The following is a 22532-nucleotide window of genomic DNA, read 5'->3' as shown; positions in this document are numbered from 1 at the left end:
ACATTACCTTCCCCGGCCCGCCCCGGACCCCGGGGTTGCGGGGGCTGGTTCCTGGCGCCTCTGAGCCGGTGAGACTGGGCGCCTGGAGGGGGATGTTCTTACCATCCCTCAGAGGGTGGGCACGATGAGTAGCTTGGCCTGCCTCGGCACGTGGTGGCCAAAGTACCCCACCCCACTGTGCCAGCTCTAGCCCCTCCGCTGCAGCCCACTCTGGTGCTTCCCTACAGGCTGCCAGTTACCCGTGTGAGCCGAAATGCCTTCTAAGTCTAGTAGATGGGTCTCCCTGGGAGCACGGATCTTCCAGTTGATTCTCCAGGATCTCCTGGGGAAAACTCTGCCCCTCCTTTCTCCCTAGCAGATGGGCTGGCAGCCTGGCGCTTAGGGCACGGTAAGGGGTCTTTTCTCTCCAGGGAACCAGGAATGATATTTGGGCATCTGGGTAGGAAGATAAGGAAGAGAAAGAAGGGAGTAGGCTTTCTCGTCACACAAAGCCACCAGCCCCTCAGTGTTCTCAGAAAACCTCAATCTGAAGGGGGTGAATGATGGGGGAGGGAGGCAGTGGGCATCAATAATAGGTGACATCCTCCCCCAGTCTTGTCCACCTCCATCATCCAATTCTCCAGCTATTCCCCCACCCTGCCAACAATCCCTTCTGAAAGGGTTGCTGGGGCTGAGGGCGCGGCGGGGGGGGGGGGGGGGGGGGGGCGGGTACTGCTACTGTGGCAGCTGTTTTTGTCTTGGTGAAGGAAACATATCACCACCTCCCCTTAGCCTTCACAGAACTCCAAGCATCTTTTCTCAGCAGTAGAGGGGTTGGGGCTACTAGAGAGCATGAAACCTCTACTGTTCAGGCAAACCCTTCAGAGATAGCAATGGGCTGGATTTCCCTGGATGAGAACAGAGAGCCTAGGGAGACAGTAAAGTAAATAAAGTCTCTCAAGGGGACTGGCCTGCAGGTTAGGAGTTTGTCAGTCCCCTTTCCCACTCCAGGGGTGGGCCTCAGGAGACAGTGAGCACTAGTGTGTCTCCAATCAAGCGGAATAAATCCTTCTTGAATGAATCAATGAGTGAATCAATGCAGGTGAAAAAGGTAGCATTGTGCAGACCTGTATACCTGCTTACTCTACATCCTGCCTTTTTTTTTTTACATCCTGCCTTTTGAGGTCAGCACAGATGGCACGGCCACCCAGAGATTACCCAACTGATCCTTGGAGGAGAATGGTCACAAACCTGGTAGTATATACACATCTTCTGGGGATTAAAAAAAAAAAAAATTCTGTCAGCCACAGTCCTAGGAATTTCTCGGCTTGCCTCTACCTTGCTAGTTCCCTGATTCTCTAGCAAGATGGTTCCTGCTAGTTTCTGTTCAGGCCTTCAAACCTGCAGCTTCAAAGGGAGAGGCCACATTCCCAACCCATCCTCCTGAATCTTGTCTTCCGTCCTGCTGTTGGTGCCATGTCCCCACTCCTGTATCATCATTTTTCTTATCAATTTAGTCCTTCCTACCCCCAACTGTCTTAAGTCTCTACTATCTGGACAAAGTCTTCGCCCAACTTCTCAAGAGAAATTATGTGTTTCCTTTTCCCTTTTACTGCCCATACCCATTGCCTCCATTTCCCCATTATTTATTCTTTTAACCCACCGCAAGCTGGCTTCACTACATGGACCCTTTCTCAGAGAGCTCCCGTGTCCAGTGTCTGTTATCCAGGACTCCTCTGACATGTTTTACTTTGCTGACCATCAACTTTTTCTTGAAATGTCCATTCTTTTGGCTTCCATAATATCATATTATTCTACATCTTTGGACATTCACAGTCACTGCTTATGTTTTTCCTCCACCGACTTCTCTTCTTCCACCAAAGACTGTGAGCATTCTTCAGAGCTCAGACTTCAGCTTTACCCATCTCTACCTCTGCTCAGGTTTCATCCATTCCAATAGTTCCATCTATTACAGCTACCCAGAAAACTCTAAGACCTCAGTCCCTGGTTCTGACACTTGCTGTGTTCCACCCCACCATTCTAGTTTTCTAGCAAGCTCCACCTGCTTTCACTCTAGCCACCTTAAGTCCAACAGCCTGGAGGAAATTCTTCCCCTCAAGCTCCTTATTCACTTCCTCCTATTATTCTTTTCTTTGAAATGTTTCATACACAGTCCTTCCTTTCCATTTCCACAGATGAAAGCCTAGTCTAGGCCATCATCACCACCACGAAATATAGTTGTAAATACAACAAAAATTCCTGCCATTGAGCACCTTACATTCTAGTGGGGGAGGCAGGTGAAAAGGAAATATATACAATAAACTTAATAATAACAATGCTAAGAAGAAAACTAAAGCAAGGAAGGAGGAAGAAGAAGTGTAAGAGTGGGGGATTATGATTTATCTAGATTGATCACAGAAGACCTCATGGAGTAAAGACCTGAAGGAAAAAAAGGGCCATTTGGATATCTGAGCATTTCAAGTTGGGGACACGAGAGTATATCCTGGTGTATCTGTGGAACAAATGGTGAGGGGGTCCAGTGTGTCTTGAGAGACTGAGGGACTGTGAAAGACCATGCAAGGCCTTGAAGGCCATTGTAAGACTTGGACTTTTATTCTAATTGAAAAGAGAAGCTATTGGAAGGTTTCAAACAGAAAAGTAAGAAACCTCATTTTTAAATTTTATTTTAAGCAACTTTGTTAAGGCAAAACTGACATACAATAAAATGTACATATTTAAAGTGTACAATTTGATACACTGACATGTATACACACATGAAACCATCAACACAATCAAGATAATAAACATCCATCAACTCAAAAAAACTTTCCACGTATCCTTCCCCCCGCCCCCGCCCCCGGTACGCAGGCCTCTCACTGCCGTTGCCTCTCCCGTTGCGGAGCACAGGCTCCAGACGCACAGGCTCAGCGGCCGTGGCCCACGGGCCTAGCCGCCCCGCGGCATGTGGGATCCTCCCGGACCAGGGCACGAACCCGTGTCCCCTGCATCGGCAGGCGGACCCTCAACCACCGCGCCACCAGGGAAGCCCCCACGTATCCTTTTTTTATTCATGTTTTACCGGAATCACTGTGAGCTGCTATGTTTAGAATAGGCTAAAGAGGGGTAAAGGTACAAGCAAGGAAAGCAGGCAAAAAGCCACTGCAATCATCCAGAGAAGAGATAATGCCGTCTTCGAACAGAGAGGTAAGCAGTGGCTGTAGGAGAAGTAGTTGATTAAAATATCAGCAATCTCATAACTCCTTACCACTAATTCACTCTGAAGATAAATGAACAAATATGTTTCTTTCATAGGATAATTCACCCTCTTCCAAAACGTCTTTTAGCTCCCTATTGCCCTCAGGCTAAAGTCCCAACTCCACAAGGCTCTGCTTCTTCTATCACTACGCTCAGATCTACACCTGGGCCTCAGTCCAGTCCCTCTCCGTTCACTCCGTTCCCCCCACTTTGCCTTTCTTTTCTATTTCCACCACACTCCTTTCCCCACCCCCACCCCCAATCTCTAAATTGTGCCCACACAAAGACCCAATTCCTCCAGAAAGTCTTTCGGGGTCTCCACTGGTATCTCTCCCTTCTTGAGTCTCCAATTGCACCTGATGTTAATACTTCACAGTAATTTTATCTTTATTTTGTTTTTGTTTTTTTTAATCCCACTTTTTAAAAAGTAACTATGGACGTCGGTGTACCAGCTCTAGGGCCCCTGCGTCCTCCCCAAGTACGGGACTGGGCCTATGCTACCGCAGGAGTTCGCTGCCCCAGCGTGTCCATGTGTGGTAGTGTCCTAGCCGTCCTCCCCTCCTTCTTGGGCATCTGCTCTGCATTAGTCTGTCCCAGGCCTCCGCAGGCGCCGATGATTGAATCATCATCATTAACCAGGGCCTGCTCCCCCATCATCGGCGGCAGGGGAGAGTGTGGGGGCGGGGGTACGATCACTACCAAGTCCCTGGGGGTCCCTCCTTCCCCTCCACCCTCTACGAGATTCCGCAAAGCTCCGAGAAATCCCCGCTGTGAAGCCGGGACCAGGCCCACCATCGGGATGAAGCTCCGTAATGCGGACGCGTCAGCCGCAGAGGGCGACACAAGTAGAGGGCCCTGGAGGGGCTTCTTTAGCAGGGACATCATCACAGGAGATCGACGACCCTGAGCGGTGGCGGGAGGAGACCGCTGGGCCTTTGGGAGTTGAAGGCGGCCGTCTTTTGCAGGCTCCAAAAGTTAGTCCCGAGGTCATGTCGGGTCTATTATGATGATTACTACAGGAGCTCAAAGAGATAGGACCCCTTCCCAGGCACCCCCCGACTCCCTAATTACAGATTGAGGAGGGGGAGGGGCCAGTGGGGCTCAGGTGAGCACACGGCGAGAAAGGGACATGGGCGGGGCCTTACAGAGGGTCAGCGAATCCGAAAAGACCTAAGCCTTCGTTGCGAGGCGACAAGTCCCGCCCCGCAGGCGGCACCGGAAGTGGCCGGCCGGGATCAGCCTTTAAGATGGCGTCTCCTCAGGGGGGCCAGATTGCGATCGCGATGAGGCTTCGGAACCAGCTCCAGTCAGTGTACAAGATGGACCCGCTACGGAACGAGGTGCAGGGGCGGCAAGGTTACCACTGTGGTCGGCTAGCGGTGCGAACTGCGGCCGGCTACAGGACGGGCGGTGGCTGGCCGGGCGCCAGTGCGCCTGCGCAGAGACAGGGTGCCCAATGCGCCTGCGCGATTGCGGTCGGGTTGCCAAACTCCAGGCTAGGACGCCTGCGCATTGTGCCGCTCACTCTTTGTAGTCTCCCCTGGGAAAGGAAGGTGGGGCGAGTTGGCTTGGAGGGAGACCCCGCTGTGCGCGGAGCCCTCTGCTGGGCGGAGGGGGAGTGTCAATCCCCGGGAGCTAATCGGCTGACGGCGCAGGGTGCGGTGTTGGCCGTGGGGTCTGATGAGAGGCGACTTCCAAGTTGTGAAGGCGCACGGGTTGGGGTTGGGAGAGTGATCGTTGACGGAGGGTGTGTCCGCAGGAGGAGGTCCGAGTAAAGATCAAAGACTTGAATGAGCACATCGTCTGTTGCCTGTGCGCAGGGTACTTCGTGGATGCCACCACCATAACAGAGTGTCTTCATACGTGTGAGTGCCCAGGACCCTGGCTGTTTCTTCCAGGCCCCACTTCCCACTAAGCCGGCTGCCAGCCTCTAGGCTGCTTGCCCCAACCACCCAGGCGACCCACCCAGCCCATGAGCCCGATTTCCAGAGGGCCTGAGAGTTTGCTTTTCTCTTCTTGCAGTCTGCAAGAGTTGTATTGTGAAGTACCTCCAAACCAGCAAGTACTGCCCCATGTGCAACATCAAGATCCACGAGACACAGCCACTGCTCAACCTCAAACTGGACCGGGTCATGCAGGACATCGTGTACAAGCTAGTGCCAGGCTTGCAAGACAGTGAGTAACCAACCTGACTTTGAGGGGCCTCTAGAGGACTGATGCTCGGTGACAGCTTGAGATGACAAGGGCTTTGGTAAAGAGGTTGACAGCTAGAGGGACAAAGAATGAGGGAGGGCTTATATTTTACTTCCTGTACTCCACTCCCTTCTAGGTGAAGAGAAACGGATCCGAGAATTCTACCAGTCCCGAGGCTTGGACCGGGTCACCCAGCCCAGTGGGGAAGGTATGTCTCTTGGTAACAGGAGGGTAAGGTAAAACCCCCAGAGCATTCCTCCTGCCCAGTTTTGCTCCCTGGGGAAAAAGGCATATGGAACATGTGCCACTCTCCTCATTACTCTGTCTTTCTCAGAGCCAGCCCTGAGCAACCTTGGCCTCCCCTTCAGCAGCTTCGACCACTCAAAAGCCCACTACTATCGCTATGATGAGCAGCTGAGCCTATGCCTGGAGCGGCTGAGGTGAAGGACAGGTCATGGGCTATCTGAAGTGACAGTGACAATGACCCAGAGGCAGGGAGGGGCTCAGGGAGAGGGCGAGCAGTAAGGGAGTGTCTGTTCACTTGAAGAGAGTATATCATGGTCTGGGCAAGGGACAGGGGAAAGATAGAGCTCCCTAACCTGTGTCTGTTTCCCCCCCCCCCAGTTCTGGCAAAGACAAGAATAAAAGCATCCTGCAGGTGAGAGGGGCTGAGGGGAGGGCCTCTTTAAGGAGACTCACCTCCCCATGGCCCTTCCCTCACACACCTGTTCTCTTCCTTTCCCTCCCCACCCCCAGAACAAATATGTCCGATGTTCTGTTAGAGCTGAAGTTCGCCATCTCCGGAGGGTGCTCTGTCACCGCTTGATGCTAAATCCCCAACATGTGAGTATCCCATAGTAAGTTTTTTGGGGAGGGCGGCTAAGAAAGGAGGAACAGAGTATAGGGTAGACCAGGGTAGTTCTTGACCTGTGCAAGAGGATACTTCTTGAAACTGTGCCCCTGTCTCCCTTCTAGGTGCAGCTCCTTTTTGACAATGAAGTTCTCCCTGATCACATGACCATGAAGCAGATATGGCTCTCCCGCTGGTTCGGCAAGGTGAGCCAGTGCCAAGGCAGTCTCCAGGGCAGGGGCAGACTGAGGGGGCCTCTTGGGTAAGAATGTTCCCACTGACTGCTTCTTCCCTTTATTCTCTCCTTAGCCATCCCCTTTGCTTTTACAATACAGTGTGAAAGAGAAGAGGAGGTAGGGGCCAAGCCCCCACCTATCCCTCTGCCCTTCCCTCCCCAGATATTTATGTGAAATTAACCTTGGCTTTATTTTTTGAAATAAAAATTTTAAAAAAAGCAAATTTTTCCTTTTTTTCCTGCCACACACTCATGCTTTGTCTTGTGTCCTGCTTCCCTCTTGAGTTTCATCAAGAAAGAGGGCCTCTCTGTGTTGGTGTTTCCTCAGTGAATTGCCAAAGGAAAGCAGTAGAGGACCCTACATATGTAAAACTCTGAAGGTGACCTAAGTGAAACCAGGTCATTCATACCAGCTCTTTTTGGTGAAGGGAAGGGGAGCTCTCACCGTCCTTGAATGTTGCCACATATAATGAAGGCCTGAGTTGGAGGTATCCTAATTCAATAGTGGTGAGAATGGGGCTAGGGTTTGACAGTGGCCACTGCAGGACTGAAGAAGAGTGATATTTGAAAGAAAATACAAAGAATTGCACTATGGGAGGAGCCTTAAAAAAAGTGGGATGCAAGAACACATGGGGATAGTCACAGCTGGAAACCTCGCTGTCCATATGAGATTCAGTGGGCCTTCAGGGACCTGGGCTAGGTGAAGCCAGGGTGTGGAGAGGGTAGTTGAAAAGAGGGAACTGGTGCTCAGGAGAGGCACTTTTTAGGAACAAGAGGGAAGCAACAAGGCAAGAACTCCACTGAGTAATTCAGCAAGCATTCCTTGTCTGTTTGAGCCAGACAGTAACAGAGGAGGGGACTGGAAGCCAAAGCAAGGAGCTCCTGAAGGAAGCTAATGGGCTGCTGTGGAATCTGGGACAAACTGGATGGCATAGGCAGCATAAATGTTAAACCTTATTTTAAAGCCTAAATCTGGCGCTGGCCAAAGTCTGACTCATGAATTCAAGGGGCTCATTGGGTATAGCTTGTGAGGGCTGAAGGTGCCTGAGTCTCCCAGATGGAGATTGGGTGGCAGAGGGCTCAGGGGAGGGCCATAGTGAAGGTGGCCTGAACTGGCTAAAAGAGCCAGAGACTCAGGGGCAAAAACCTGAGCTCTCTCCCAGGGCACAGTAGGCGTGGGCTTCCCTCCCCATGGATGAAGCTTGTAGGCCAAGAGAAGGGCACATGTGGAGAGACTGCAGACAGCAAGGCAGAACCCCTGGTGACCTCTGGGCAGGCGGCAGGGACCAGGGTAGGGACACTGCAGGGCCACTGGCCCAGGCCCAGTTCCTTCCTGGCACCATCTCCAAGATTCCCGAGCCTCACATGTTTCAGGCCTCAGGCCTGGAACGCGCCACCCCCCACCCCCCACCCCCACCAGCTGTCCTTGAAAGCCTAAGTGTCACCTCCTACAGAAAACCTTCCCTCAGCCAGAATCAGGGCTTTTTTCAGTGTCTTTGGCCTGCCTCTATACCAGCATGTATCTGGAGGTTTTTGATGAATTATATCTATCCCAGGGTTCCCCATTCTCTTCTCCCTGAATTTAAGCTTGGGTACTCCCAGGCCCACTCAAGCACGCAGCACTTAGACTGTTCTCAAGGCATTTGTGTGTGAAAGGGCATTTCCGGGGGCGGGGCGGGGGGCGGTAGTGGAGGTAAGGAGAATGGAAACGCCCCTACAGAGGAGTCCAGTAGGGGCTTGGCGGCAGCTTGACATCTAGCAGGCCCAGTCAGAAGATAAGGCTGCTGGAGACGAGAGACCTGAGAACCAAGCCTTGGGATGAGGCCTTTGATGACACATGGCTAACGGCCAAGAAGCAGCAGAAGGCGCTCAGGCCTGGATCTGGGTTGGCGCGGCTCCCCTCCTCGTCCCCAGCTCAGTGGGGCCTTTTTTGTTGTCTGTCAGCCGGGGTGGCAGTGGTGGCGGTAGCTGCCGCTGCCGTGCGTCTCCCGAAGTGGCTGATGCAGACCCGCTGCGGGCAACCGCGCCGTTCTCCCTCCATCTGTGGGTCCATTACTTCCCTCCCCGGCCTGCCCCACGCAGATCCCGACCCTCGGGGTCACTCGGGTCTCGATCTGCGCCACAGCGGGCAAATCAAGCCCACGGTTCTCTTGGGCTTGGTGACCTAGAACGCCGGCGCCGTGCTCAGAGAAGCGGCCGCAGGGCCTTCCCAGCACGCAGCCCGCCCTCAGGCGCCCGGGACCTCGCGGGGCGCCCGGGTGGAGGCGTCGGTCCTCACCTGCAGGGCCAAGCTCGCCCTTGCCCCTCATGCCCTTTCTCACCAAACCCCTTTCGTGGTCCACACTCACCTGAGGGAGGGGGCACCAAGATTTGCTCTGGCCTTTGGCACAGAGGAGGACCCGTCTCTCTCAGCCTGGCCAGCCTCTCCCAGGACTTGGGGGTGGGCGGGGGTGAGGAGGTAGGGAAAAGGGACTTCCCTGGAACAATGGGTCCCAAGGGGTACACCAGTGTAGGGGTGTGGGGGAGTGTCTGAGCATCCCGCCGCTCCGGCACCCCAGCCTGCACACTCCCAGCTTGGTGGCAATTGCACAGAGCTTTTTGTGAGCCAGCGTAAAGGCCTAAAAGAACTCACAGACCTGAGGCCCTAGAAGTGAGAAAACTAAAATTTATGTCTGAATCGGTTATATCTGCATTAACGTTTTCTGAAAGAGAAAACCATCCCAGAAGTGTGTGAGATGTATGGACTCCCCACCCCAGCTCCTCTGCCTGGAGTTTCTTCTCTAAAATGCCCACTTCCCTCTCACTCTGGTTAAGGGATTTCCCCTGGGGGTGGGGGGAGGACAAGCACATCTCTTGGGACTGTCCTCGGCCGTCCACCAACCCAAGGAGGTTATTCTGGGGATTCCGCCCCCCTTTACACTCACAGAATTCAGAGAAATGCGTGGGGTGGGAAATCCAGGGGACTGAAGGTCATTTGTTGAGCAGATATGGATGCCAAGAAGAGGGGGTACACCTGGGGCAGGCCTGGGTAGAGGAATCTGCAAGCTGAGAGGCTGAGGAGGGCAAGGCGGGACAGAGGTGCAGTGTCAGGGAATGTGAAATAAGATGGGGGTGATGAGGAAAGGGAATTCTGAAAGAGGGTGTTGGGGGTGGGTGAGAAGGCACCCTTAAGTGGGAATGGAGGTGCCTTCTGGAGGGAAAGTGAGAAAGAGGGGATCTCTGCTAGAGGAGGGAGCAGAGGACCCCCAAATGTCTGAAGGGACAATGGGGAGAGTCTGTTGCAGAAGGGGGGGTGGCAGGCAGCAATGTATGCTCACGTCTTTGGATGGCTCTGGGGAGGACCCAAGTCAGAGAGGGCTGGACCATGGGGGTGGGAGGTATGGTGGGAAGAGGTGCACTGGAAAGCAGCAGCACTGCCAAGCTGGGGTTGGGGGAAGCCTATGAGACAGCTAAGCGCCCTGCTCCTCAGCCCAGGACCCAGGTTTAATCTCTTAATCTCCCTCATTAATCATTCCCTTCCTCCTACCCCCCTTGGAGGATCTGGTTTCTCCCCAGCTCAGGTTCCAGGGGCTTTGCTGGGAAAAGTCCCCTCCTGTGGCCCCACAATTGTCTGGACAAGTCCCTGGCTGCTGAGATGACCTTAGATGGGCTCTGCTGTAAGTGGCCTCTTCCCTTTACTAGTCTCTCCTTCCCTCTCCTCCCCCAAACCCACATCTGGGGACTGCCCAACCCCATTGTCCAACCCCATTCCTAAGCCCGGTTGCAAGGGGGAAAATGTTGGAGAGACAGAAGGGGAGGAAAGCAAAGGCCCTTCAGGAGAGCCCCACACTGACACACAGGAGTAATTGAGAGCAGAAGAGATGACATAAAAGCTACATAAGAAGATGCATGAGTGAAGGCTGGAGTGTCTGTTTGGTGACAGGCCTGGGACATAGGCTAGGCAGTTCCTGCAGCCTCCTGAGACCTTCTTTAATTGCAGATTAAGGGAAACCCCCAGGATGGTTCAGAGGGCTGAGGCCTCCAGCTAAGAGGATCTCTCCTGGCCCTCCTCCACCTGCCACCATTAATAACCAATTAACAAGGTCCTGGCATCTCAGCTTTCCACCGTCTGCTCTCTGATCCAACAGTGGCCCACTGGGCTGAGTTTATTGCTTAGGCTGCCATGAAGGTACTATGTGAGTGTCTGTGTGAGTCTTAGGGGATGGGGGGTGACTTGGGAGGGAGCCCTTTACCAAGAATACCCTTTGTTGGGTGTGGGCTATGTCACTGCCTCAGGTTACATGAGGTTCCCTGACCCCCATTATCAAAGTGTTTTCCTGTCCTTGTCAAGGAGTCTTTGACCCAGGTGTCTTGGATCTCCCAAGCTCTGTTCAGGGCACCCCAACTGCAGGCTCCACTTGCCCCAGAGAATAGACAGGTGGACTCAGAGTATCACTGCACAAACGGTCGGAGGTACAGAAGTCTACAGAGAAGGTGACATAATGCACAGTCCAGGAGGGACTTGTCCACTTCTTCATGGCACTGTTTGAAAAAAACAGAAGAGATCATAGCAGCGAGTTCCTTAGGAGTGGTGAGTTCCTCAGGAGTGGTGGGGCTTCTCTGCCTCTGGGATGTGAGACGTGAACAAAACCCTTGCCCTGTTGGGCCTCCACTGGTGAGCAGTGCTATCCCAGAGTTGTCTTCTTCTTACAAAGGAGGGCTGTGGTATAAGCCCAGGACTAGCTGTGGGAGAGAAGTGAGAAAGACAGAACCCAGATAAGATAGGAATGAATATCCCAGGTCTTAGAATTTGCCCCTGGGTTGGTAGGGGTTCTGTCCCAGGATCTGGTTGGGTATATGAAGTCTGCCCTTCAAGTCACTCTTCTATATCGAGTGACCCTGACGCTCCTGGGCAGTGACCAGTGGCCGCCTCCACTGTTGTAGATGCTGGGTGGTTTCTGGGCCTCTCCAGGCTGAAGGACCTCTACTCCAACTACAGGAGCTTAATAAGAAAACAAAGACAGACAGATCGACTGATAGATGGAAAGAGTAACCGGGAAGCCCAGGCTTCACTGGCAAAGACCCCTCCTGGGCAGTAACACTAGCTCTGGTTTGCTGTGTCCTCTCTCCTGAGGCCCAGGTCTCCGGCCCCTTCTCCATGTGTTTTGACTTCCTCAGGGCTTCTGAGCCCTAGCGGGACAGCCTTGGGTCCAGCCAGAGAGCCGGCAGAGTCCACTCACCTGCACTTGCTTCGCCATGGCATCCCCAGTATTCCCGGTTACAATCGCTCTGCCTGGCCAGGTCCTTCCAAGTTGCAAGTCCCCCAGCCCCCAGCACCGCGCTAATAACTTCCAGCCGCCCGACCTCTTTAAGAGCGTTCCGCAGGGATGGGGCGGAACGAGGGGGCCAGGTCAGGAGACAGAGGTCCTTACTAGGTGAGACTGGGTATCCTACCACTGCCAGTTCTGCTCTCCCTTTTCGGAATTTTGCAACTCCCCAGCCGTTGGGGCCAGGGAAAGCAATTTTATTGCCGACGAGTTTATGAGCCAGAGCTGCGGCTAGGCGGGGAGTCTGTGGTATACAGAATCTGGGGGCCGCCCAGGAAGGGTCCAGCCCGAGTGTGCACTGCGCCGCGTCCGGCAGCGCAGAGCAGCCCTGCGGCCCGGCCTGGCGGGTTGTTCCTCCGGTTTCTCTCCACACCTCCCCACCCTGTAGAAATACCGCTGCCGGAACGTCTACCAGCTCCAGACCCACCGCGGACCCGGCCGCGTTGGGGGGTGGGGGCGCAGGAGGAGGGGCACTCGAGGCTCGGGCCCAGCGCGGGGGGCGGGTCCGAGGCTGGGGGCCCAGATCGGGAGCCGCGCTGGGGCCCAGGCAGCTGCGGAGCCGAGCGCGGCGGGCGGCGGGACCGCCACAGCCCGGCTGGCCATGAGCTCGGGATCCGAGCCCCGGACACCCCGGACACCCTTCAGCATCGCAGACATCCTAGGCCCGCACATGGTTCCCCGAGGACCCTCTGCGTCGCAGCTTCCAGAGTCGAACCAAGGTCCCACGTCGCCGCTGTGCGCGCTGGAGGAGCTGACTAGTAAAACTTTCCGCGTACTTGACGGGCACGCTCCGCAGCCCTCTGAAGGTATAGCGCCGGCGAGGTCGCTCACTGTGACTTGGCCTTCTCCCCATTTCTTTCCTCCAGGTTCCCGGTCTCGAACCTTCGTTCACCCTGGCCGCCACCCTAATCCGCACCCTGCCCTCAGCCCACGTGCTGGGGTTTGCCTCTCCCTCTTCTCCCCTCCCCTCCGTTAGTTCCCAGGCTCCGCGCCCGCTCCTGGAGGCCGCCAGCGCCGAGGGGAAGGGCCAGTCTGTCGAGAACTGTGCGGGGCAATCGCGACAGAGAAAGGCCAGAGAGGAGACAAAAGGCCTGGCCCGGAGGCTGTAAATGAGTGAGCTAGGGCAAGGGCGGCGCAGAAAGTGCAGGGAGGCGAGGCTCGGGCCTCTCCGGGTGACCGAGCTCCGCTCCAAGCCGCTCTCCTCTCGAGAGGGCGCAAGGAGCAGAAGTTCCTTGGAGCCTCAAGGGCCGCGGGACTCTGGACTCCGCCTTTCCTCGCCCTTTGTACCCCCACTCTCTCCCTTTTGGGCTCGAGGAGGGGGCGCCCGTGTCACCCAAAAAGAATAAGCCGAGAGTGCCCAACACCCACGAGTTTAAAGAAGGGCACGGTGCAGGTTCTCTTGCACTCACCATTCCAGCTGAATGCCCCTACTCTGACCATGGTCGGCCCCTGCCTCTGGTGCTGGCCCAGACCTGCAAGCCCGCTCCACCAGGGGCTCCGGAAGGCCTCAAAGGCCCCGCCCTAGACCGCCTGACCGTGCACCAGTTCTCTGGCTTGTCCCGCCCTCCTCCCACTCCCCGGTCCCCGCAAGATACCCTCAGCCTCCTGCCTCCAGTACCCCAGTGGCCGGTTCCACTTTGTGCCCCACTCCCGGGCTGAAATACCACCCTCCCCCCTCGCAAAGTTCGGGAAGGGGCGGCGGTTCTGGCTCCCGTCCGTCTTTTCGCTCCGCACCAACGCCCCCCTCGCTGGCTTGACCCCACCCCCGCTTTTCCTCCCGGACCGAAGCCTGATTCCCGCAAGCTAGAAGAAGGCTGACCCCCGCCCTGTCCCCGCAGGCCGCGCGGCCCCAGGCGCGCTGGGCCCTGGCCGGGCCGGCCGCAGACGGCGGAAGTCACGCACGGCGTTCACCGCGCAGCAGGTGCTGGAGCTGGAGCGGCGCTTTGTCTTCCAGAAGTACCTGGCACCGTCCGAGCGAGACGGGCTGGCGGCGAGGCTCGGCTTGGCTAACGCGCAGGTCGTCACGTGGTTCCAGAACCGGCGAGCCAAGCTCAAGCGCGACGTGGAGGAGATGCGCGCCGACCTGGCCTCGCTGCGCTCGCTGTCCCCCGAAATCCAGTGCCGCCTCGCGCTGCCTGACGGCGCCCCAGGCCTCTGCCCGGGCCCCGCCCGGCCTGACTCTGGGCCCCGATTGTCAGACGAGGAGATACAGGTGGAAGATTGAAGGCAAAGCTACCTCTAGGGCTCTGGGGCCCTGGACTCCGCGCCTCCGCGTCCTGTCTGGGTTCCGGGGTAAAGGGAGGGTGTCGACCCGGGCCCCTTCCGGCTCACAGTCCAGACGCCCACCTTTCCCAATTGTTGAGAATAAAGTTGAGACTCCGCCGCAGCACGCCTCAATCCTGACGCTCCCCGCAGTAAGAGCAAAATCTGCTGATTATTGCGAAGATTCCGTGCTTGGCACCGTGCTGAGCGCTTTAAATCCGATGTTTCCTTTAACCCTCAAGCAATCCTATAAGGTAGGTGATATAATTATGCCCATTTTACAAAAGAACAACCCCTAGGTCAGGATGTAGACCCAGGCATCCAACCAGCCTTCAGAGCTGGTGCTGGTCAGCTCTATGCTCTGGAGACTGCGGGATGAGGGGAAGGGCATGGGACTCTGGTAGCTGCGGGCGCGTACTCCTCCTCTACTGGCCGCCTTAGTTCCAGGTCTCCACCCGGCGTTTGATCAGCTGCCACCTGGGAGACCTTGCACCTAACTAATAGACTGGCCCCAGAGTGAAAGCGTCCTGCCTGACTCTCCTTTTTCCCCACCCTGAGGTCATTTGTTAATAGAGTCCTGACCCTTCTCCTCGCCCCCACAGAGAGAATCCTACACTGAGACACAGGCAAAGTGATGAGCTCTGGGAGAGGGGACATACCCCTGCTTCTGGGACCTCCATCCCACCCCGCACTTGGGCGGAAAATGTCACCACCAGGATGATGGTGGTGGCGGGAGGGTGGGAAGGATTGGTCCTACTTGCTGAGGCAGAGCTTAGAGTAGCTGCTTGCAGGGTAGAGAGCCCAGCCCACCTCCTCCAACAGATATTTCTGAGATTAATTTCTAACGCTGGTAATGAATCATCCTCCTGCATGTGATGGGGAGGGAAAAGGAACACTCCCCGTGATGCAAGTCTTCCCCCATGCCTGGTCATCCCTGTTCATCTTTAGGAGTCCCTCCTCATCAGTCCTTCCTCCCTCCCCAGACCTTCCCATGCTCAGGTGCCACAATCCCACCCTCAGGATGCTCTGGGAATAATCCACCCAGCGCTGGGGGTGGGGGAGGGGTATGTGTCAGCTAGGGCCTCAGCTGCAGGTAGAAGTCCCAGAAAAGGATATTTCAGGGAAGTGAACGAGGCTGGAAGGCAGAAAGGAACCTGGCATTTTCAGACACAGTTCCAAATGCTTTGCATGGATTAATCTTTACAATAAATCCCATGAGATGAGACTTTAATTTCATTGTAAGGATAAGGAGAATGAAATCACAGAAGCCCATGATCATGTCGTGAAGCTTGTAAGTGGGGGCTGGGACTACTAACCGAAAGAAGTGTTCACAGAGCAGAGAGAGGGAAGAGCCAAAGGTAGGAATTTAGGCATTGTACTGTAGACAGAGCAGGTCATGGTTCTTGGAGGTTTTAGGGAGGAGAGGTATAAGAGCAATGTTTAGGGCAGGCGCATCTGGCTGCATGTGCAGGGTGACTGGCGCAGACCTGATGAAGGAGTGTAGCTCTGGCCACTGCAAAAAGTAAGAGCAGAGAGAATTCAGGGCCAGACTTGGAGTCGGGAGGAAGGTTGTTATGAAACAGGAATCAGTGTAATTTCTCCAGTGACCAAAGATTGGAGGAGTCAAAGACAACCTTGAAACCCTGGGCCACTGGAAGGAAAATGACATCATTGACAGGAACAGATAATGACTACTAGTACAGAGCTAAGAATCTGTCACCTATTATATACAAAAAGTATTCTTTGCACCTGTGTTGCCTCTACAGTACACATATACAACACACACATACCTCCCCTGGTTCCTGTTCAGGGCTCCATCTGTATTCCCTTCATCCCCTTCTAAAGACTGCCTCTCTGGAACCTTTAGATTGGGGTGACTAATTCATTCCTGTTTGCCCAGGGCTTTCCCAGTTTTACCACTGAAAGCTCCACAGCCTTGGAAATCCCTCAGTCCCAGGAAAACCAGGATGTTTGGTTATTCTGCTTTCCAGCCTTGGGGACTCAGACCTCAGGCTGCTGGGTCAGAACCCTACCAGTCAGCAGTGTGAGTGTGGGACAAAGTGGAGGCAAGGTGTCAGGAGTCCTATGGCTCTTGGGAAAGATTCGAGTCCAGGACAGTCTAAGAGGTACTGGGGCGGGGACATTTCTTTGAGGGGCTGGAAGAGCAAGGAGCAGCTCAGCCTGAAAGCAAAGACGCCATACAGTAGTGGTGGGTGGCCCTTCTTTGAGGGGCCAGGAGCCCTAGTGGAGTCCCCAAAGCATGTAAGTCCCACCTTCCTAGCCCCAGTCCAGGACAAGAGGGCCACATGAGCAGGCCTGGTATGGAGGCACTGTGATATAATCACCCCTTAAACAAACACAACTACCTCTCCCGAACCCCACCCCCCGGCCAGCCGGGCATGAGCAAAGCACTCCCAGGGCAAATAATTCTAGTCAGGAAGGTAGGGTTCAGTCAAGTTAACTGGCTCTGAGCCATAACCCTCTGCTACTTAGGGCTTCCTAAATTCTAGCCCAGTGCTACCACCTCTTATGATCAAGGCTTGGATAAACAAAACTCAAACCTGTCCCACCAAAATGGCCTCCTGGATGGGTGTCTCCTCTGCTAGGTCCTAGAGCAGAGCTTCCCAAACGTCAGGTGCCTCAGGATCACCGGGAGGGCTTATTGAAACACAAACTGTTGGGCCCACTCTTTCAGCTTCTGATTTAGAAGGTCTAGAGGGGGCCTGAGAATTTGTATTTGTAAAAAATTCCCAGGTGACACTGATGCTGGTGGCCCAGGGACCACACTTTGAGAACCACAGTCCCACAAACTCTGTATTTTGTGAAATAAGCAGCAATTCACTCATACTCCTCTTCCCAGTGTTGGAATCATGAATATGTAGGACAATTGCAGATAAAAATCAGTTTATTTAACACCCATTACGTACCAGGCTTTCGGTAGGTAGGTTCTCACACTTTCTCTTTCAGCCCTCACAACAGACCTGTGAGGTAGGGATTGCCCACATTTTACAGATGAGGAAACTGAAGCACAGGTGTTAAGAAATCTGCCGAAGGTGACCCAACTGGTAATGGCAGACTTCAATCTGTCATACAGTATTTAAGCGTCCTGAAACCATAAACAATAAAAGAATTTGGGACAGCCTTAAATAAAGAGGTGCTTCAGCATCTCCTACCTCTAGGTGCAAATGGTGTTGAATAAGACCCATAGGGCAGCAAGAGTCATTCATCCTGATAAATGGTTCCTCTAGGAAAGGCATTCTGGAGGCCTAAAAGTCCCCTGCAGATCCATATTTAAATGAGCTGAGAGTCCCAGGCAGAGCTAGGGAGGAACCAGCCAGGAGCAGCTGCCAGGATCTTAGAGGAGAAACCAGAAGGAGGTCATGATTCTTATACAGAAAGTAGAGGATTTTAGCCTTCTTTAGGGGCAGTGACCCTGGGTGGAAAAAAGTATGTAAATTCACATGGGGCAAAGGCTGGTTACAATGCCCAGTGCTGGAGTGGAGAAAGACCATGACCAAAGTAGCAGAAGCCTGGGTTCCTGCTAAGGCCCCACCAGTGGGGGAGCCAGCAGTGCAGGTACGTGGAGATGTATGGGCTCTGCCAGCTCCAGGCAGAAGCTGGTAAGCTGGTAAATACAAACCCTTGGTGAATCTTCTAGCAGTGGGAGGAGGTGAGCATCAGACCACTGGGCAAAGGAGAGGTCAGAATATGCATGGAAGTGTGGACAGGAAACAGGGCATGAGGAGCTCAGGCTTGAGAAAACCGGGCAAGAACTGGGATTAGGAAGAAGTGAGCATCTGTCAATCTGAAGGGCAAGACTTGGGCCTTATTCATTACTGTGACCCCATCCTGAGCAGAGATCTGGCCGGTGAGTGAGTCCCCCAGGGCCAAGAAGCAGGGCAAGCCTCAAATGCCCCCACTGCCAGGTCTGTTATAGTCTGAAAACCTGAACTTTTGTACAGATCCCTTCTTGAGCCTTGGGAGATTTTATTTTTCCTTACTGCTCCCAGAAGAAGCCATCTGCTTAAGAACCAAAGAAAGCCTATTTCAGTGGATGTAGGGCTCCTTTCTCTCATCAGAAGGTCTCTGTGGCAAGAGGCATGACTGCCAGGGATGTTCCCAACCGTGGTATTAGAGTACAGGTCTCAAAATGTGCAGTGAACTGCTACCACACAGTGTCCTTCATCCCTGTGGGATGCACACATGGCCTTGCCTTATTAGGGACAGGTCCTCCTTCATCTGGTGTGAGGTAGGTGCTGGGGCCCAAGTCCCAGGATGCCCCAGCCCTTTGAGGAGTCCTGGAAATGGAGAGGACAGGGTCTTCTGCTCTGAGTATGGGGGAGGGACCAGCTGGAGGGGCTCAGGTGATGTGGGGGATAATGCAAGGGTGGAGACAGAAGGCCAGGGGCCCTCGGAGCAGTGCTTCCAGGGCAACTGAGGGAAAGGAGACCTGAAGGCCCCAGCTCAACATGGGGAAATGCATAGGGGAATCCAGTTGACAGAGGCGGCCCAGGGCTTCCTCCTCGCTGGTCCTGCTGAGACAGAAGAGGGAGGGGCACCTGATACTCCTTCCAGCAGTGCTGCCTGTGCCCCCCTCATCCCATGCATTCCTGCCCATCCCCCTTATTTGCCTGAGGCAGAAAGCAGCAGCATTTGGTGTTGCAATCCCGGCCAGTTCTCTCTGTTTCCCCCTCAGCATGAGAGTGGGTCTGGTCCCTTTACCAGAGCGAGTTGTAGAAGGCAGGAGTGGAGCTCCCAGACTGCGGCAGGCTAGGATCCGCCTCTCAGAGTCTCCTGGAACACAGCAGCTGCCTCTTCGAAACGCTTCGGTCCCAGAGGAACGAGAAAGAGGAAAGTTTAGGCGTCAGTGGGGTAAGGGAACTTAAAACTGCCCCCTTTCCCAAACTGGCTCCAGTTCCGAGTACCACTAACATTGTGACATTGTGGTAGTAGCTTAACTAGAAAATGTCAATGTAGACCTGATCCCCACCCGATCCCACTCAAATTCCTCTTCAGCTTCCAACCTCAGACTCATTACCTGCAGTCCCATCAAGCCTTTGCCCAGGTGAAAGAGGCCCCAGGGCCAGCCAGGCTACAAAGTAAGGGCTACCTGGGCATCAGCCAGGGCCCACACCGGCCGTTCATGGCAGAATGAGTGATTTCCAAATAACCTGATAAAGACAAAGTGGCCAAAAGTCCAGGTCCTCCCTCGGCACCCGGCCTTGCCCTGACATCCCAGCATAGAGGCCAACCCCCCCACCTACCGGTGGTCCCAGGGGTTGAGCTTCGAGGCCTGGGTGAAGAGGACCACGGCCTTGTAGTGGAAACCATTTTGGGCAAAGCTGGTACCAAACTCTGGGGAGGAGAGAGGGTAGGAAGGTTCAGATGGGGCTATCGCAGGGAGGGATGGGTGAGGAAGGAGAGAGAAAGAATCTCACTCCTGGCTCTGTTGTAAGGCAGCTGCCAGCAGTTCTAGAGATGCCTAGGAATGGGAAGCAAAGTCAAGCAGGACTCAAGGCCTCAGCCTTCCCAAATCCTTCTCCTTTGTTTAAACAGTTTGTGTCAGGCAACTCATGTAATCCTCGTGACAGGTCTGCAAGATGGCATCAGCCCTACTTTCTTGCAGAGGAAACTACCCTGGGTCAGGGTGACAGTGATGGAGCTGGATCCCAGGTCTCTTAATCCTAGGGCCAGAGAACTCCTTCTACTGATCACTGCCCTCTACCCTTAGATTGCATAACTTCCCAGAGCCCTCTGGCACCCCTTCCACTGGTTCCAGCTGAGGTTCTTCTGCCCTCCTCATCTCTGCCTTATGACTCTGCCTGGAGCTCTCTTCTTTTGGAGTGCTTCCTTCCTCCTAACTCATCTTCTCTTGGGGACCCAAGCTCCTGCCTTGGGGCTCCTGACTCAGTCCCTTTTCTCTGCAGGCACTGGGGGGCCAATCCACAACCTTGCACAAAGCCAGAGACACAAAGGTACTAGATAGATCCAGTGAGTCCTGTGAGCAGAAAGGAAAGTTAAGGAGGGGCAGGGATGAGGTATGTCCTAGAGTAGTGGGAGGAGAGGGTGGGCAGAGACCGTAAAGGGAAGGAAGGGGGCTCTTACCTCTTCCTCGCAACACTGTCCCTGAGCTGGGTTCCCAGAGCTGGACGGGGGGCTCTCATCCCCATCTGCAATGCCTCAGCCTGGAAGGTGAGGCAGGAAGGTGAATAGGTGCAGTGTTGGGATTGCTTGCTTTTCCAGCCCCCCCTCCTGGTACCTGGTGCTCTTGGTACCTGCCAGTAGACATTCACGTTGGACTCCCCGCCATCCTGCTCCAAACGCTCCCTTCGCTTCCGATCCTTTTGTCATGACGCTGTAATGACAATGACGAGGAAGAGGAAGATGTATTTTGAGCACTACACTTAAACACCCGCACACACACACACACACACAAGTTGTATCCTGAGACCAGTTCTTCATGTGGACAATATATATGGTACCGTACTAAGAGCTTTGCATACACTATCTCATTTAATCCTTGCAGCTCTATGAGGTAGGTTTTGTTGTCATCCTCATTTTACAGGTGAAAAAGCAGGTAAGACGGTCATCAGGCAGAGGGCTCATAGTAAGGAGGCAGATTCCAGCCCAGACAGCATAGTGTGACTCTAGAACCACGGCACCAAATGGCCTCCAGGAGACCCTCCAGTCCCTGAGCCCCGTGGGGGCCCCTGGCCATCTAGAGTTCTCTCTTCTTCCCTCCCCCAAGTCCCTCTGGGCCCCTACTCCTTCTGCCCTGCAGCTCCCTTCTTTTTGAGTCGTTTCTTCTCTGCTTTCCGTTTCATGCGCTCCTGCTCGGACACCAGCTCCTCAGCCAGGCGGTTGGCTTCCTGGAAGAGGAAGGGCAGGTGGCAGGAAAAGAGAAAGTGAAAGGGAGGTAAGCAGTATGAACGAATCTTGAAAGCTCCAGATTAGGAGAGAATATAGACATGGGAATCTGGAGACTGGGAGAACTAGAGTCTCACCTCTTCAGTCAGCAGGAGCCTCTGCGGCATGGCCTGAAGCAGGTTGTCTGAGTCACTGAGGCAGGATGCTGAGGCAGAAGGGCTTTGAGGGCAGGGCTTAGACCCTCGTGGAGGGTATAGGAAGGACTTTTGGAGACCACAGGAGGTGCCCAGTCTCTCAGCCTCCTTGGCCTTGTCATTCTGTCCAGTAGTTTCCCCCTCATAACAGAAATGGTCCGGAGGGAGTCTGTCAGGAGGGAGAAAGAGAAGGGAAAGGAAGAACGTGAGAGAGAGGAGCATCTGAAAGCCAGCCCCCCCCACCCCCAACCAGGGTACCAGCCTTAATCCCTGGGCCCGGCCCCTGCACTCCCCACCACGGTGCCACAGCTGCAGCCGCCTGCCGCTCCCACCCACACGGATCCGACGCAGGCCCTGGGGATCATTCTCCACAAGCCGTCGAAAAAAATCCACTATGTCTTGGGAGGGGGTGGGGAGGGGACATTAGGTTGGTGTTGTGGGGAACTCTGGGAGACAGCAAGGAGCTTGGCTGGGTTGACCGCTCCACCGCGGCAACCAGTAACCAGCCACCCAGCCTGGAAAACCTTACTGGCCGACCTCTCCCTGCTCAGCACCTCAAAACATGCTGCTCCTGACTTTCACATGTATCACCTGCCTTCCCAAGAGCTGAGGGTGGCATTCAGTCCAGGCTTCTCTGACATCCTGCCATTAGGTCAGCCACACTGATGCCCCTGAAATGGAGCCCTCTTACCTGCTCTTCCAGCAGGTGTCCCCTGCTATATCCTTGAATATGAACACCCCCATATAGTCCACCCTGGAGCTACCTCAACGCCTAAATGAGTGCCACAGTTCCTGGCTGGCCTCTCCCCGGCACTTTATCTGTTTCTCCCCCAAACCAAGCTCTCAGCAATTACGCCCCTACTCAGAATTTTCCAGTAATCTCCCACTGCCAGGGCCACAGGCAGGATTGAGTCTAGCCTGGGATTTGGAGCCTTCCAAAAAGCTCCCTGGCTGACCTTTCCAGTTTTCCCTTGCAATCCTCTCCTTCTTAGCCGCTGTCCTCCCTCTGCCACCAGGCTTCTTCCAGCCTTGGGGTCTTCCCCCAGCTGTTCTCAAATCCCTCCTGGCTCTGAGCTTCTTTCTCACAACTTGCCTCACCTTCAAGAGTTCAAATTCCATCTCCCCACAAAGCCTTCCCAGACCCTTTCGTTTCCAGTTATCTCTGCCCTCACTCAACCAAGCTGCATTAACATAGCCTATGTTATATAATTTAAAACCTTATTATTCATTGCTTTTTATTGCTCTCTTAATTAGCCAGGTAGCATAGAACCGGAGAGAACACTGTCCTGGAGCACAGCTGCTTGCATCTTAGTTCTGGCTCTGCCACTACTGGGCTGTTTGATTTTGGACAAGTCATTTAACCTCTCTGGACCTCAGCTTCCTCATTCACA

The 22532-nt window shown here is 54.3% G+C and overlaps 3 protein-coding genes across 4 annotated transcripts; 2 read left to right on the top strand and 1 right to left on the bottom strand.

The window, feature by feature from the left end:
• The first annotated feature begins 4436 nt into the window (after positions 1 to 4436).
• Positions 4437 to 6724, top strand: PCGF1 (polycomb group ring finger 1). Of its 2 annotated transcripts, XM_027099115.1 has the most exons (9): positions 4437 to 4574; positions 4994 to 5099; positions 5257 to 5409; positions 5564 to 5635; positions 5762 to 5867; positions 6052 to 6085; positions 6184 to 6270; positions 6403 to 6483; positions 6587 to 6724. In XM_027099115.1, exons 1-9 carry the CDS (start codon positions 4482 to 4484, stop codon positions 6632 to 6634), a joined length of 780 nt encoding a protein of 259 aa, XP_026954916.1. In that variant the 5' UTR covers positions 4437 to 4481; the 3' UTR covers positions 6635 to 6724. The 2 variants fall into 2 exon arrangements, with proteins under 2 accessions (XP_026954916.1, XP_026954915.1); XM_027099114.1 differs by having other exon boundaries at positions 4448 to 4574; positions 6403 to 6715.
• A 4967-nt stretch (positions 6725 to 11691) lies between these two features.
• Positions 11692 to 14319, top strand: LBX2 (ladybird homeobox 2). The gene is made up of 2 exons (XM_027099120.1): positions 11692 to 12624; positions 13657 to 14319. Exons 1-2 carry the CDS (start codon positions 12420 to 12422, stop codon positions 14040 to 14042), a joined length of 591 nt encoding a protein of 196 aa, XP_026954921.1. The 5' UTR covers positions 11692 to 12419; the 3' UTR covers positions 14043 to 14319.
• Positions 14320 to 18315: 3996 nt separating this feature from the next.
• On the bottom strand, positions 18316 to 21310 carry TTC31 (tetratricopeptide repeat domain 31). The gene is given in 10 exon segments (XM_027099119.1): positions 18316 to 18615; positions 18803 to 18904; positions 19119 to 19251; positions 19345 to 19438; positions 19514 to 19562; positions 19875 to 20078; positions 20186 to 20259; positions 20340 to 20429; positions 20865 to 20949; positions 21085 to 21310. Coding segments are annotated over 10 exon segments (1161 nt in total). The 5' UTR covers positions 21115 to 21310.
• Positions 21311 to 22532: the final 1222 nt, after the last annotated feature.

Source organism: Aethalodelphis obliquidens, unplaced genomic scaffold, assembly GCF_003676395.1.
Source record: "Aethalodelphis obliquidens isolate GAN/ISIS:26980383/991018 unplaced genomic scaffold, ASM367639v1 scaffold128, whole genome shotgun sequence".
NCBI lineage: Eukaryota > Metazoa > Chordata > Mammalia > Artiodactyla > Delphinidae > Aethalodelphis > Aethalodelphis obliquidens.
This window is presented reverse-complemented; position numbering and strand designations above follow the sequence as displayed.